At 39.4% G+C, this 14,602-nt stretch overlaps 1 protein-coding gene across 7 annotated transcripts in view; it reads right to left on the bottom strand.

Annotated features, from left to right (window-relative positions):
• Positions 1–14,602, bottom strand: part of ahi1 (Abelson helper integration site 1) — a 344,784-nt gene that overhangs the window by 224,403 nt on the left and 105,779 nt on the right. For 6 of the 7 annotated variants that reach the window (XM_067984827.1, XM_067984826.1, XM_067984829.1 and 3 more), the window contains exons 6-7: positions 10,290–10,557; positions 311–503 (exon numbers count right to left, since the gene is read on the bottom strand). In XM_067984827.1, the coding sequence (XP_067840928.1) occupies positions 311–503; positions 10,290–10,557 (461 nt within the window). The remainder of the gene's footprint in view (positions 1–310; positions 504–10,289; positions 10,558–14,602) is intronic. The other variant, XM_067984828.1, reaches the window with a different exon arrangement.

The following is a 14,602-nucleotide window of genomic DNA, read 5'->3' as shown; positions in this document are numbered from 1 at the left end:
CTGAAATATGATTCCCCTTAAAAAAAAACTTATCTTACTTGGAGTTTAGGATTTGAAAAAATGACAGAACTGTGAATTCAGAAAAAAAAGGACTATACTACTGATTTCAATAGCAATTTCTATGCTTTATATCTAGTGCCAACTTTGATGGGCATGAATGTGTTTAAACCAATTAGAACATCCAAAAAAGTCAGTTTGATCACTCCAAAACATACTATACTGTTCACCTAGATCTAATCATCATACAAGAATGTTAAAGAGCATACAGTTTAGAATCAGTGTGTCAATATCCAGCCAAAACATTTGATACCTCAAAGAACAGAAGGGTATATGGTGACTCCTTGAATTCGTGAAGAAAGTAACCGAATCGCTCATTGAAGATAATCTGTTCCTCCCAAGCTGGAATTGTTGACTTGTTTTTTCTAAAATCATATGGCTGTGTCATGATGGGAAGGATGTGCTCAACATTCTCTTGCTCATAATATGAAGTGACGTGTCGATTACTAGCAATATGAAAGAACCAGAATGACAAAAAAAAATGTTCTTAAAGTTTCAAATTTCCAAGAGCTTTTTATTCCAGAAAAGTTTTGCATAATAAATACAAAATATTTTTGCAAATGGGGCGCACCAGTTTCAAACATTTAAACAATGCACTAGGGTAAAATTTTCTAGTGATTAAACAACTGAAAACTACACCATTAGGTCTTTGCCCACACTGACTGCATTTGTTCAAACCAGACTACGATTTATGTTGTAAAGGAGGTTATTTTCTTAAAAATAAGTAATGCTTCAAGCAATGGATCTCAGATTTTTGCATCAGCGATGTGTCAAAATCAATAAGTTTCAAGACATATAGCTTTTGATCATTGCTTTTTCAACATTTCAATCTGTAAAATCAATTTGACTTATGAAATTATCAGAGCTAAGAGCTTTAAAAAAAAAGAAAAACCAATAGGTAATTTACAGTTAGGATATGACTGCTAAGGGAAGTTAAAGGAAATATTAGAGACTTTGACCACAATCTTTCAAGCATCCTTATTCTTATGGAAGTTGTGTTAGAGGACGGAAGGATTGCCAAATGTAACACCTCTGTTCAGAAAAGAAGGGATAAACCCCAGGTGATTACAAATCAATCAGCTTTATATCAGTAGTGGGCAAGCTTTTACAGGCCAGAATACAAGATAAAAGTAAAAATTTAGAAAAATAGGAGTTAATTAGGACAGACAGTCATGTCTGAAAACAGTGATGTCACTGTTCACATCAGTATATAAAAATGATCTGGACTCAGGTATGGGGGGGGGGGGGTAATACCATAATTAACAAAAATAGGGAACGGGGTTAACTCGAGAAGAAAAAGAAAACTTGCATTTATATAGTGCCTTTCTTACCCATGAGATGTCTCAAGCACTTCATAGCCAATAAATTGATTTTTTGAAGTGTAGACACTTGTTTTGTAGGCAAACCTGGCAGCCAGCTTTCTTACAGAAAGGTCCCACAAACAGTAAGTGAGCAAATAATGCGTTTTGGTTGAAGGGTGAATGTTGGCCAGGAGACCGCCTCTGCTCTCCACCGAATAGCGGCATGCAATCTTTTACGTCCACCTGAACAGGCAGCCAGGGCTTCGGTTCAATATGTCGTCTGAAAAACAGTACCTTTGACAATGCAGCATTTCCTCAGTTCTACACTAGATAAATTCTGGAGTGGTACTTAAACCCACAACTTTCTAACTCAGGAGGTGAGATTGCTACCAAATGAGTCAAGCTGACACTTTCAAAAGGATCTAAGTGGCTTCAGGAGGGCATCATAGACATGTTCGTAGATTAGGCAGGTAGATGTTGGATGAAATTTAAGGCAGAAAAATGTGAGGCGATATATTTTGGGAGGAAGAATGAGATGATGAAATATACACTAAAAATAGTAATAAAAACTGTTTTTAGTCATTGCTGCCTTGGTGACAAATAGCTAGTCTAGGGGAGTACTCCCTCCTTTTAAAGGTGAAAATTATGTATTGACCTGAAATTCTTTTGCCTTTTACTAGAATTAATTTTCCTGCCAGCATAAAGCCCCTCAAATAGGGTCTCCCCACCTGATAGGCCACCCAGAAACATCAACAACCAGGAGAGACCTGGAGCAGTTCATTAGAAACAGCATGGGTACCTCTCTGCAGCCATCAAAACCTAGCAAACCACGCATTCCTAACTTGTAGCACGCTTTGAGGGATGGGGAATTCTAGCAGTGCATAGGCTGGTGCGAAGTCACATCCCCTGATGAGCGCACCGGAACCATTCCAAGATACTCCCTGTAGTAGCACAGCAGAAAGATAGGCCTTGTCCAAAAGTCTATTCCAGCAGAAAAATTTCCATCTTCAAAAAAGTATCAATTAAATTTCAGGCAAGTTCCTTGTTTTCCCGTTAAAAGGGGGGAGCATATTGAATAAAAAAATACTTGGACTTTCCTTTCAATTCAAGTTTTCAATATTATGAAGGGGGTGTTAAAGTTTTCAGGACAAATGGTTCATTATGGTAAAGGGAAGTTAGGTAGAACTTTGCTCCACACCACCCACCACCCAAAGAATAAATTACTAGGAAAAGACATTGATGCAAACAGTAGAAATTACTTTAAGAGGCAAATAGATCCATTTTTAAAGATAGATGGGATTGTAGGGTGTGGTGAGAAAGCAGTTATGGGAGGATTATCGAATAAAAATTGACAGGCCTATTGGGGCTTATGGCCTTTACCCTACCCTAAAAATTATGTTGAATTCCTGCTCAAATTACATACTAATGACCTAATTGCATTCAATAAAGGCAGCTTTATCACTTTTTTTCATTTTTTTTTACTTTAACTGACATTAAACACTTATTACAAAATACAGTAACAGAACAAAATCTAAATGTTTATGCATCATTCTACTGGTTTGCAGTTACAACCAAACTCTGAATGGCAGCATGAGCTTGACATAGCTGATGGCACTCTCACCTTTGAAGGTCATGGGTTCAATACTATTTGAAAACTTGGCCACTTAACCTAGTGTGACATTGCAGTGCAGCACTGCTGCATTGTCAGATATACTTCTTTGGATGAAACGTTAAATTGATACCCTTTCTGCCTGATCCAGTGGACATTAACGGTCACATGAAATTATTGAGTAGGGAATTCTCCAGGTTCCCTGGTCAACAATCTTACCTCAGCTGACAGCACGACAAACAGATTAGCTGATCACTCGTTCACCTCATTGCCGTTTGTACACCCCATTTGTCTACAGTCACTGCATTTCAAAGTAATTAACTGCATCTGAAGACCTTTGGGGCACTTCAGAGAAATCTGAGGAGGGGCTATATAAATACAAGTCTTTATTTCACTCTTAATTTAGGTGCTTTTATTCAAATAACCTTGCAGATTTACTCAGACCATTAGCTATGACATGCATGTCTGCGTCTGTACAGTCAGTCACCAAATTTAGTGTTCCAAAACATAAAACATCAGTTATGATGTGTTACCTAATAATACAAACTATAGTATACCACAGACAAATGTTACTCACATATAGATGTGAAAATCATTCCTGTAATATTGATCATCTTTATTGGCTTGTGGTTTTGCAAAATATTCCGTGCACAGTATTCAAAATAAGCATGAGAGAATTACAAATATGACTAAATATCTGCATTTGGTTATACAATGCTTGGCCTAACATTGCTGCTGATGACCAATTTGCAAAATCATTTTTTTTGATGCAAGTTAAGGGATGTTCCAAGTGCGTCAGCAGATAGAGCAAGCTTTAAGTCCAGTATTCCCAACTGCTTTTTCTCATCAGTATACTTTAGAAATGTGTCATGTGCTGAACATAGTGCCCTTTTATTGGAATTGAAAGGGAAGAAATAAAATGGTACAGACTAGAGTGCCATTCACTGAACTATAAAGATATATGCACACTTACTCCTACATAAACAACTGCACTAATACATTTCAATACCAAACCAAGAGTTTGTTTACTGCAAGCATTTAACTTTAATTTAATTCAGAACGCACATTTCCAATTTGAAGTATTAGCCATAGACAATGCTGGAGTGCATAACAGAACTAATTTGAGTTCCCTCTGTCTTCAGTCTTCTCTCATTTCTGTTTTAATCTCTTCTTGCACAGTTAAACTTTATTTCATTTTTTAAAAAAAAGTCTTCACCTCACTTATATTTTTAAGAATATACTTTGAGTATATAGGGAATCATTTCCTTACATGGGATAGAAAAGACTTCCCCAAGCACTCAATACTTCCATCCCTGAAGAATAATTTATTTCTGTCATTACAAAGTAGCATAAAGAGGCTTTTCCAATGCTAAATGAGCTTGTCCAAGCTCAATTGGCCACAGCTCCCCTCAGTTAAGAAGTGGAAAATCAGCCATTGTTCCCGTCTTTGATCACTTTACAGTGACTCCTGCTGAAAGTGGGTGTATATGGAGGTTGGGTCAGTATAGGATCGGGCACAGCTGTGATGCCTCCTGCAGTCAAATAGTCTGCTGAAACTTGCCATTAAGACTCACACCTGGAAAATGGCCAATTGGGTGAGGTAACAGAGGGCAATGGTTACCTACCCCAGCAACAAACATGTGGAAGATACTTATGGGTTTCACATATGAGTGTGGCTAAATATAACAAAGACACTCAGGAAATCATAAGCTATAAAAACAAAGATTAAGAAGTTTATAAAGACATGTGGAACACACTCATTGTATCTATTGGTTTCACTATTTAGAATACACTTTTAAATAATGTCACGAAATGCTAGCCACCTAACAATTTTTTTTCAAAGTCCTACTCAATACGCTTGTATCACTGTGCTGATTGGTTCCTGCACGAGTTTCTATGCATGAAAGAAATTGTGACAAATACTTCATATATCCATTTTATTCAACCGTTCTGGAAGGTTAATTTGGCAAACTTTAAAAAAAAACTTCATTAAACATATCAGGGCCAAAAATCCAGGGGTCTAGCATAATGCCTCAAGTGCCATGATGCGCCCTTCTAGCACCTCCATCACTGACCTCACTAAAGTTCATGGGTCTAGGCCTGGAAACCAGCCACCAGTACTCCCCTCAATCCCCACCACTAAGTGGGTCATTACCAAAAAATAATTATCTGCTGTCTTCGGGGACAACCCAGATGTGGACCCTTGGTGGGCCCACCTTCTGCCAATTGAGCTACTGATACATCTGGTCTCACACTGTGTATAGGGTGGAAATGGTCTGCCAGGCATATGAAAGGCTGGGGACGCAGAAACTCTTGGCTTGGAAGTCCCCACCCTCAGTCCTCTCCTCTTCTATGCCTCTGGCCTTTTTTCAGGTAGGTGTGGGCTCTGACCTCAAGCATAAGCAGGAACTATGACAGAAGTCCAAGACCTAGCATATCTGAGTGCTGGACTAATTTGTGGCCTTTCCTCTGCAATCCCACTAGAGTCTCAGCAGAAGTACAATGCAAGGGCCGCTCCATCATATTCTCCATATGTATATTTTAGTTACTGTGTGATGTACAGCAGAATAGTATTATAGAAACAATTGAAATGTTTTTTCAATTTAAAAAAAATGGGCTGTATAACAAAAGGTTAAAAAAAGGACCTTCTAGCAATTCAAGCAAGTCTGCCAAACTGTCCAGAAGCTTACTGCCCTCTTTCGTGCTAAAAAAAATACATCTTTTTAAAAAGATGTATCATTAAATCCACCATTGCCAAATAATGCTCAAAATGTCCAACACGTTCCAGGGTCTGGTAAACACTCTTCACTTCCCATTGGCAGGGAAGCTGGCATATCCTTGACAGACATTCTATCATGTGGTACTTTGAGGTTAGGTAAACTTAATGGCTGTAACCATTATAGATGCACCAAAAAAAATGGAAGAACTACGAACACTACATCAGCTGTGGCCAACATTTCAAAGCTTTGGTGCAAGAAAAATAAATTATTTATCAATGAAGAACAATGATTAAATATAGCACTAGATCTTCCAGGATAATGCTCATGGGTAGCCCGAAGCCAGGAGCATGTTTTTTTTAATTAAACCGCAGCTGGATATAGAGGCCTAGAGTTCCTGTTGCAACTCTGAAGCGACATTAACACTGTAGCCCAAACTTCGACTCCACCACTTTGCTCCCATAGTGGTTTCTAGAGTTATAGAACCACAGAAGAGATACAGCTCAGAAGGGGGCCATTTGGCCCATCATGTCCGCGCCGGCTCGAAGAACAACCAGGTGCCCATTCCAATCCCACCTTCCGGCACCCGGTCCGTAGCCCTGCAGCTTACAGCACTTTAAGTGCAGGTCCAGGTACTTTTTAACCAATGAGGGAGAAGAAAGCTAACAGCTGGATACTCACATACTGATGGATATTCACATCAGATGATGTGAACACTCTACCTGCTGCAAAGCCCAAGCACTTAAAGACAGGTTCCTGGAGGAAGCTTCACACTGTCTGGCTTTAGTGAGCGCTGGAATCAGATTAGAACCCAGCTCCAAAATTGCACTGACACTTTTGTGTCAATGCATTTTACTATTTCTCAAAATTTTTTTCACATTACAAAAATGACCTGCAGGACTGGAGAACGAACAAAAAGGTAGCAAAGGAAAACTAATAAAATCAAAAGAGACAGATTTCAGAGAAAAAAGTCTAAGATTTAAAAAGGAAAAAAATATATAATTCTGCTCTTTTTAAAAAGAAAATGGGAGGGGGAGGAGAAAAAGAGGGGGCGATTTTAATCCTGCCAGTCCCCAGTGGAAGGTGGCCAGTTAAAAATTGGCCAGGTTACTTGCGGGTGGGAATGGGCCGTCTGATTTTCAGGAGGCTGGCAACTTTTTCCTGCCTGTTCCAGGTGGGAAGTGGACCAGCTGTTAATGAGGCCCAAGAGTTAAAATAGCCAGTGTTTAACGTTTTCTGATTGGCTTAATTTTCAGTCACTAAAGTGCAACCAATCAGCTTTTATACAGCCTATGACACACGGTCATTTTCCCTTGGTCTGTGAACTTGTGCTAGATATGAAACTTTTAATTATATTTACAAGAATATTGCCAGGGCTTGAAAATTGCAGCTACGAGGAGAGATTGGATAGGTTAGGGTTGTTTTCCTTGAAGCAGAGAAGGCTGAGGGGAGACTTGATTGAGGTGTACAAAATTAAGAGGGGCCCAGATAGAGTAGACAGGAAGTACCTGTTTCCCCAGCAGAGAGTTCAAGAACTAGAGGACATAGATTTAAGCTGATTGGCAGAAGGGTTAGAGGGGACACGAGGAAAAACTTTTTTACCCAGAGGGTGGTGGGCGTATGGAATTCACTGCCCGAATTGGCGGTAGAGGCAGGGACCCTACACTCTTTTTAAAAGTACCTGGACCTGCACCTAAACTGCTGTAAGCTGCAGGGCTATGGACCGGGTGCTGGAAGGTAGGATTAGAATGGGCACCTGCTTGTTCTTCAAGCTGGCGCGGACACGATGGGCCGAACGGCCCCCTTCTGTGCTGTATCTTTTCTATGGTTCTATATGGGTAGATAACTACTAGCTACTAATAGACTCACTGATGATCTCACTAATTACAACTAGTACAAGAATACCATGCAAACAAATTGAAAACCTAGCATTTCAATGGGATTTTTAATATAATCTAATCTGACACTTCAATACAGTACTGAGGGAGTGCTGCTGCACCGTGAGAGGTGCCATCTTTCCGATGATACATTAACTCAGGCCCGGTGTGCTTCCACCACACTTTCAGGCAGTACATTCCAGATCATTACACTCACTGCATAAAAACAATGTTTCCTCATGTCGCCTCTGGCTCTTTTGCCGATCACCTTAAATCTGTGTCCTCTGGTTACCGACCCTTCTGTCACTGGAAACAGTTTCTCCTGATTCACTCTGCCAAAACCGTTCATGATTTTGAACATCTCTATCAAATCTCCTCTTAACCTTCTCTGTTCTTAGGGGAACAACCCCAGCTTCTCCAATCTCTCCACCTAACTGAAGTCCTTCATCCCTAGTACCATTCTAGTAAATCTCATCTGCACCCGCTCTAAGGCCTTGACATCCTTCCTAAAGTTTGGTGCCCAGAATTGAACACAATGGGGGTAATTTTAACCCCAAGAACGGGTGGGAGGTTAAAATAATAGCTTTTTGAAGCGGGACTGCATCCCAGCTTCAACACACCCACTTCCGGGTTTGACCCAGGAATGTTTGGTGCGTGCGTACAACAGACACCAGGAAGTCCCGCCCTCACTTAAAGCCAGCGAGCAGATACTTAAATGGGCAACATACCTCGTTGAAATAGTTGAGATACTTAATTCTTTGTGTATTGCAAAAGTTAAATGAACCTTACCTGTTCGGGTTTCCCATCGCTTCCGATTCATATCAGGTAAAAGCAGGCAGGATCCATGAGGCGAGTGCCTTTAATGCACTGCTTGTGGGCCTGGAGGAGCAAGAGTGCTTCATCTAGGCCCAACAAGCTCACCTGGCGTGACATGACCCTGCGATTGTCCGCCCCCCACCCCGATGCTGGACCTCCCACCCCCACAATCCTGGTGCTGGCTGACCCCCTCCCCAATTTCGTCCATAACTCCCTTGTTTTTGTACTCTATTCCTCTATTAATAAAGCCATGGATCCAGTATGCTTTTTTTTTAAAAAACAGCCTTCTCAACTTGTCCTGCCACCTTCAAAGATTTGTGTACATACACCCCCAGGTGTCTCTGTTCCTGCACTCGCTTTAAAATTGTACCACTTAGTTTGTATTGCCTCTCCTCATTCTTCCTACCAAAATGTATCACTTCATACTTCTCTGCATTAAATTTCATCTGCCATGTGTCTGCCCTTTTCACCGGTCTGTCTATGTCCACGTGAAGTCTGTCACTATCCTTCACATTGTTTACTACATTTCAGAGTTTCGTGCCATCTGCAAACTCAAATTATACCCTCTATACCCAAGTCCAGGATATTAATATGTATCAAAAAGGGCAGAGGTCCTAATACTGACACCTGGGGAACACCAGTGTATACTTTCCTCCAGTCTGAACACCAACCATTCATCACTACTCTGCTTTCTGTCCCTTAGCCAACTTTGTATTCATGCTGCCACTGTCCCTTTAATCCCATGGGCTTCAATTTTGCCTTTTGGACATCCATATATACAATATCAATCGCACTACCCTCATCAACCCAGTCTGTTACTTCATCAAAGAACTCAATCAAGTTTGTGAAACTCGATTTTCCTTTAACAAATCCATGTTGACTTTCAATAATTATCCCATACTTTTCCAAGTGCCAATTAATTTTGTTCTGGATTAATGTGTCTAAAAGTTTTTGAACTACTGACATTAGGCTGACTGGCCTGTAATTGCCGGCTTTATCCCTCCTCCTTTTTGAACAGAGGTGTGACATTTGCAATCCTCCAGTCCTCCAGCACAGTCCATATCTAAGGAGGATTGGAAGATCAGGTCAGAGCCTCCGCAATTTCTACCCTTACTTCCCTCAGTAACTTAGGATGCATCCCATCTGGACCGGGTGACTTTTCTACTTTGCGTACTGCCAATCTTTAACTATTTTTATCCTATCCAATATCGCTACTACCTCTTCCTTTACTGCTACAATGGCAGCATCCTCTTCTCTAGTGAAGACGGATATAAAGTATTCATTTAGTATCTTAGCCATGCCCAATGCCTCCACAAGATGATCTCCTTTTTTGTCCCTAATCAGTCCCACCCTTCCTTTGACTACCCTTTTACTATTTATATGTTTATAAAAGACTTTTAGGTTCCCTTTTATGTTAGCCGCTAATCTAGTCTCATACTCTCTCTTTGTCCCTCTTATTCCCTTTTTTAAGATATCCTCTGTACTTTCTGCATTCAGCAATAGGTTCTCTACTGTATTATGAACCTTACATTATTCCTCAACCATCACCAAAGCTGATTAACTGGTCAGTTATCTCAGTGCTGTTTATTGGACCTTGCTGTGCACAAATTGGTTGCCTTATTTCCCAAAATTACAACAGTGATTACACTTCAAAAATAATTAATTGGCTGTAAAGTGCTTTGGGACATCCTGAGGACACGAAAGGTGCAAAATAAATGTAAACCCTTTCTTCTTTCATTTGTAACCGATGTTTAAGTTGCATTAAAGATTTTGTGCCATCTTGCAAATGTATAATGTTTATCTTGTAATTCAATATATAGGTTACATAAAAGTTTTCTTTGCACTTTGAATCATCAACTCAATTTGTTATGTATTGCTTGACTCAACAGATTTTTTAAGCCTAGAATCTCACCTGTGTTCTTTCTTAACATATTGCCCAGATATTTCGTTAACTACATGAACTTTCACTGAGGGATGCGATGTTAGGATATCGGTTTTTAATCCGTCTGCTCTGTGGATATATACACCGAGGACCAGACTGTCATCAGTAATGTATTTTGGCCTCTGCTGCTGTTGTTCAGCCTCTAATTCAGAAGCAACTTCTTCATCTTCAGGATATTCTTGCATTATTTCTTCATGGGGTTCTTTTATCTCCATTTCATCCGCTACTAATGCTGCTGCTGCCATGGGAAAACAATGAATACAATACATTTTTTACTTTCTCTAAAAGTTGCATTAGGGTACTCAAGATGACATACCCCCTCCCCAACTTCGCTCCTTCTTTTCAGTACCTCTCCCTCCCCAATAGCAAGGCTGATATTAGAAACTTAAGACTGGTTAGTGCAGGCATTCACATCGTTTCTGTAACACTGCACGCTAGGTCAATGACTCAGGTTATTTTCTTTTAAACATCTTAACAGTTAACAAATGCGTGTTACAACCCATTTTAGCCAGGCATTATTGCTTATTTTCTTTTCAACAATTGTGGGAGAACCTTCACCACACGGACTGCAGTGGTTCAAGAAGGCAGCTCACCACCACCTTCTCAAGGGCAATTAGGGATGGGCAATAAATGCTGGCCTTGCCAGCGACACCCACATCCCATGAACGAATAAAAAAACTGTTGCAAATACTCAGTACGAGTAGATTTCCCATGATACTGCTGATATCATCTCTTCATTATGACTAACAGTATCAAATATTATACATTACAGGAAGTGCATGCATATGCAATACTAAAGTAACACTTCCTGTAACATTTTCCTGTCATGCCCATTTCCATCACACTTTTCTGTCACGATTAAACCTCTGTTCATTTCACTTATCTCTGAGTCCTCCAACCTTAGCCTCCAAGGAAAGTGGCACAGTTGCTTACATACCTCTAAGACCTCCCAGCTGCATGTCCAAGTCAGGCAGCACTGTTCTCCACAGCGCCACCTAGCTTGGAGATACTAAAATAGGGTCATAGGCCCAATACTGCTGCCTTCCCTCCACCATGTCCGGATCCTCCATGCTGTGACTCCTAAAATGACCACTGCTGCCTCTCTCCCACCTCAACACTGACCTAACTTCAAGCATCGACCCCAGTGGCCATTGTCAAAAGCCACATTCCCAGCTGTTGTCAGGAATAGGTTTCCTGCGCTTTTAAAATCAATTTTTAAAAAAAACATAAAACAATGGACCAGGGCGCTTCAGAGGAGGACAAGAGTAGGCATTGAGTCTTTGTGAGAGGGTGACTGAAGATCGCAAAGAGATGTGTTTTGAGAGGCTTTTTAAGGTGGGAAGGGAGATAGAGAGGCAGAGGAATTTGAGGAAAACTTTCCAGAGAGCAGAGCTGAGGCAGGTCCACTGCTTCTGTGTTGTCAAATTGTTTGTCCAATATCCAGTCTTGGGTGGGTCGCAATTTCCTCTAGTTAAACAATGGGAAGACCATAGCCTTCAATATTCGTGAGCTCTATGCCTCCTTGTTCAAAGATGTGTGCGATGTTGGAGAAATCTTTATTTTTTTTTAAACCTGATATGTGAATATCGTCTGATCCTTGTGTCTTTCCCTCTGTCGTCATTATCTCTGTGTTTCTTCCTGTAACTTCATCTTTGTCTGTGTCCATAGATTTCTGAGTCATTGTGCCACCGAAATGTACCGCTATCCATATTTTCTGGAGGCCTCCTGATTTTTCTATATATGTCTCTTATTTGTGGTGTCCTCCTACATTGTTTTTGTGTCACCTGTAGTTTTTATGTCTGTGACTTGATCTTTGTCTGTCAGTGGATTTGTTTGTCAGTCACTACAATCCTTTTCTATTTTTGTCTCCTGAATGTCTTTTACTATGTTGTAATCTCTGTGTGTTTCGGTGTACATATCTCTGTCCACCAATTTCTTTTTGTCTCTCCAACGTCAGTCTCTGTCCCCTATTGTTTGTGCTTTTCAGTCCCAATTTCTCTGTGCCCAAATTTTTCCTTGTCTGTTCCCAATCTATCTTTCTTTGTCCTCAGATCTCTCTCACTAGCCCCAATCTGTTTTTGTTCCTGCAATCCCTCTATCTGTACCTCTAATATCTATCTACCTCGGCTCCCCACCCCCACACCGCATTGGTTTCTTTCTTCTCCCACCATCTCTATAACTCCAATATTTTTGTCTTCTATGTTTCTATTATGTCTCTTTCTAGCCCATAATTAGTGTGGTTAAGTTGCTCATAACTTTAGAGAGCAGCAACAGCAGGAACCAAAAGTCCATTAACAGGCCATGTATCATATAGTCATTGGCCTGCACATCAGTACGGTCTTTAAAAGGTTTCTTTGTGAGGAAGGGGGCAGTCCAAGAAAGGGCTGTGCAACAGTGGAGGCACAGCAGAACTGTTAAGAAGTGACAAGAAAAGTGACAAAACAAGGCAATGAAACCTAAAGGGAGGAAAAAGACACAAAGAAAGTAAAATTTAAAAGATGAAGTAAAAAAAAACTGTTCATAATTACCTCAGAAAACTGAAAATCAAAACATATATGACTGCAAAATCACTTCTTTTTTTTTAAAAAAAACTTACTCTGCAGCTCCAAGTTGCCAGAGTTTGTAACTGCTTGCAGACTCAAAGCAATTAAAAAAACTATGCTGTGTAAAATAGCAGCTATTGGGTGACACCAGACTTTATGCATTGTGTGATAGGATTGCGACATCTTTAACATTAAAATGACCTATCATGACATCAGCTACAACTGTTACAGTTATTGCAGGTAAACATGAACACTTTCATAATGAGACTTCCAGTTACAGTTGATATAGGGTTTGCAATGTTACATCCAGCCCATGTAATGCATGAAATATATAGATATGGAGAGCTGACAATTTTCTGTATGGAAAATCTCGCAAAATGACAATAGTGGCACCTACTGGTACTAGATTAGTGAATCCATAAACTTAATAGAAAATAATTAGCTGTATGATTAAAGTTTCAAATTGTCAAATGCGTTACACATTTGTCCAGCTGAAGTTATCTGGATTTGCTTATTAATGTAAGCAAATTGCTCAAAACAGAGCAATTTACATTCAGTTCTGTAACAGACACTGTGCACAGGATTTATCTAATATTAATTATTTGGTAAAATCTATAGCAAGTAAAGTGAAATTTGTCTTTGGATTGATCATTTTATAATTAAAATTTCTAAAAGGTACACAATAAAGTATTAAATGAATTTAATTACATTAAAATCAATACTTAAAAATGCCAAAAGAAAAATAAAATAAAAACCTGGATAAATTCATTAGGGCGCACAATAATTTTACTTTCATTAGCTTTTGTTATGCACTCATATTTGACTAAATGACAACTTGAATTTTTTTTTTAAAAAATAGAGCTGCCAAAACTTCTGAACTTTATTCTATTCTGCAGATTTTCAGGACCTGATCGAGAACAGTTGGATGGACAGCAATCTGAAACATAGATATGCCAATGATTTTTTTTAAATTAAAAATTCAAGGAGTGCAGCCAGAGAGACATGTTTGAGACTATATCGCTCTCATGCTTACAGGCCATTCTAGCCCCAAGGGGCAGGGGTTGGGGGAGACTGCAAGATGCATTTCCTCTCATCCTTGTTCAGTATTTCACCTTTCAAATGTCTAGATTTTTGAACCTTTTCAAAACATTTTCAGGGTCTGTTTATAAGCATGATCAATATTAAACCATTCATTTTTAAATCCATTCTAGATTATTTGTATTTCATTCATTAAAAACAGGCTATTAACTGCAGAATTATTTTAGTGTAAATGCAGAAAGAAGCCCAATACCTAGGTTTTATAGGGCCGATATAGAGTTCAGTTTTGGGGCTCGCCAATGTGCAATGTACATATTCAGAGCAAAAAAATAATTTCTGAAGTATTTTATACACGATAATAAAAATTATGTGTGTTGACCAGAGCTTTGATGGTTTTTGGGGCAATCAGTGCGGATACTGATGAAAAATATCAAATGTATAACATTGCATTAAATGACTTTTCAAAATCACATTGCCCAGTAAAAGCATTCAAAGAAATAGTGACCATGACCCAAAAATATTCACATTCATTTTCATTTTCATTTTGACTTAGGCAAAGACTTTTTGCAGCTCTGCTAAAGCCAAGCAAATGAATCACAAATGAGTAATCGCCTCTCACATTTTGGGGGTAATTTTAACTTCTATCACCAGAGAAAAAAAAATCTGGTGGGTGTAAAACAGGTGGCCAATTTGCTATCGTTT

This window comes from Heptranchias perlo, chromosome 5 (assembly GCF_035084215.1).
Source record: "Heptranchias perlo isolate sHepPer1 chromosome 5, sHepPer1.hap1, whole genome shotgun sequence".
Lineage (NCBI taxonomy): Eukaryota > Metazoa > Chordata > Chondrichthyes > Hexanchiformes > Hexanchidae > Heptranchias > Heptranchias perlo.
The sequence above is the reverse complement of the archived record's forward strand: the minus strand, read 5'-3'. Positions and strand labels throughout refer to the sequence as shown.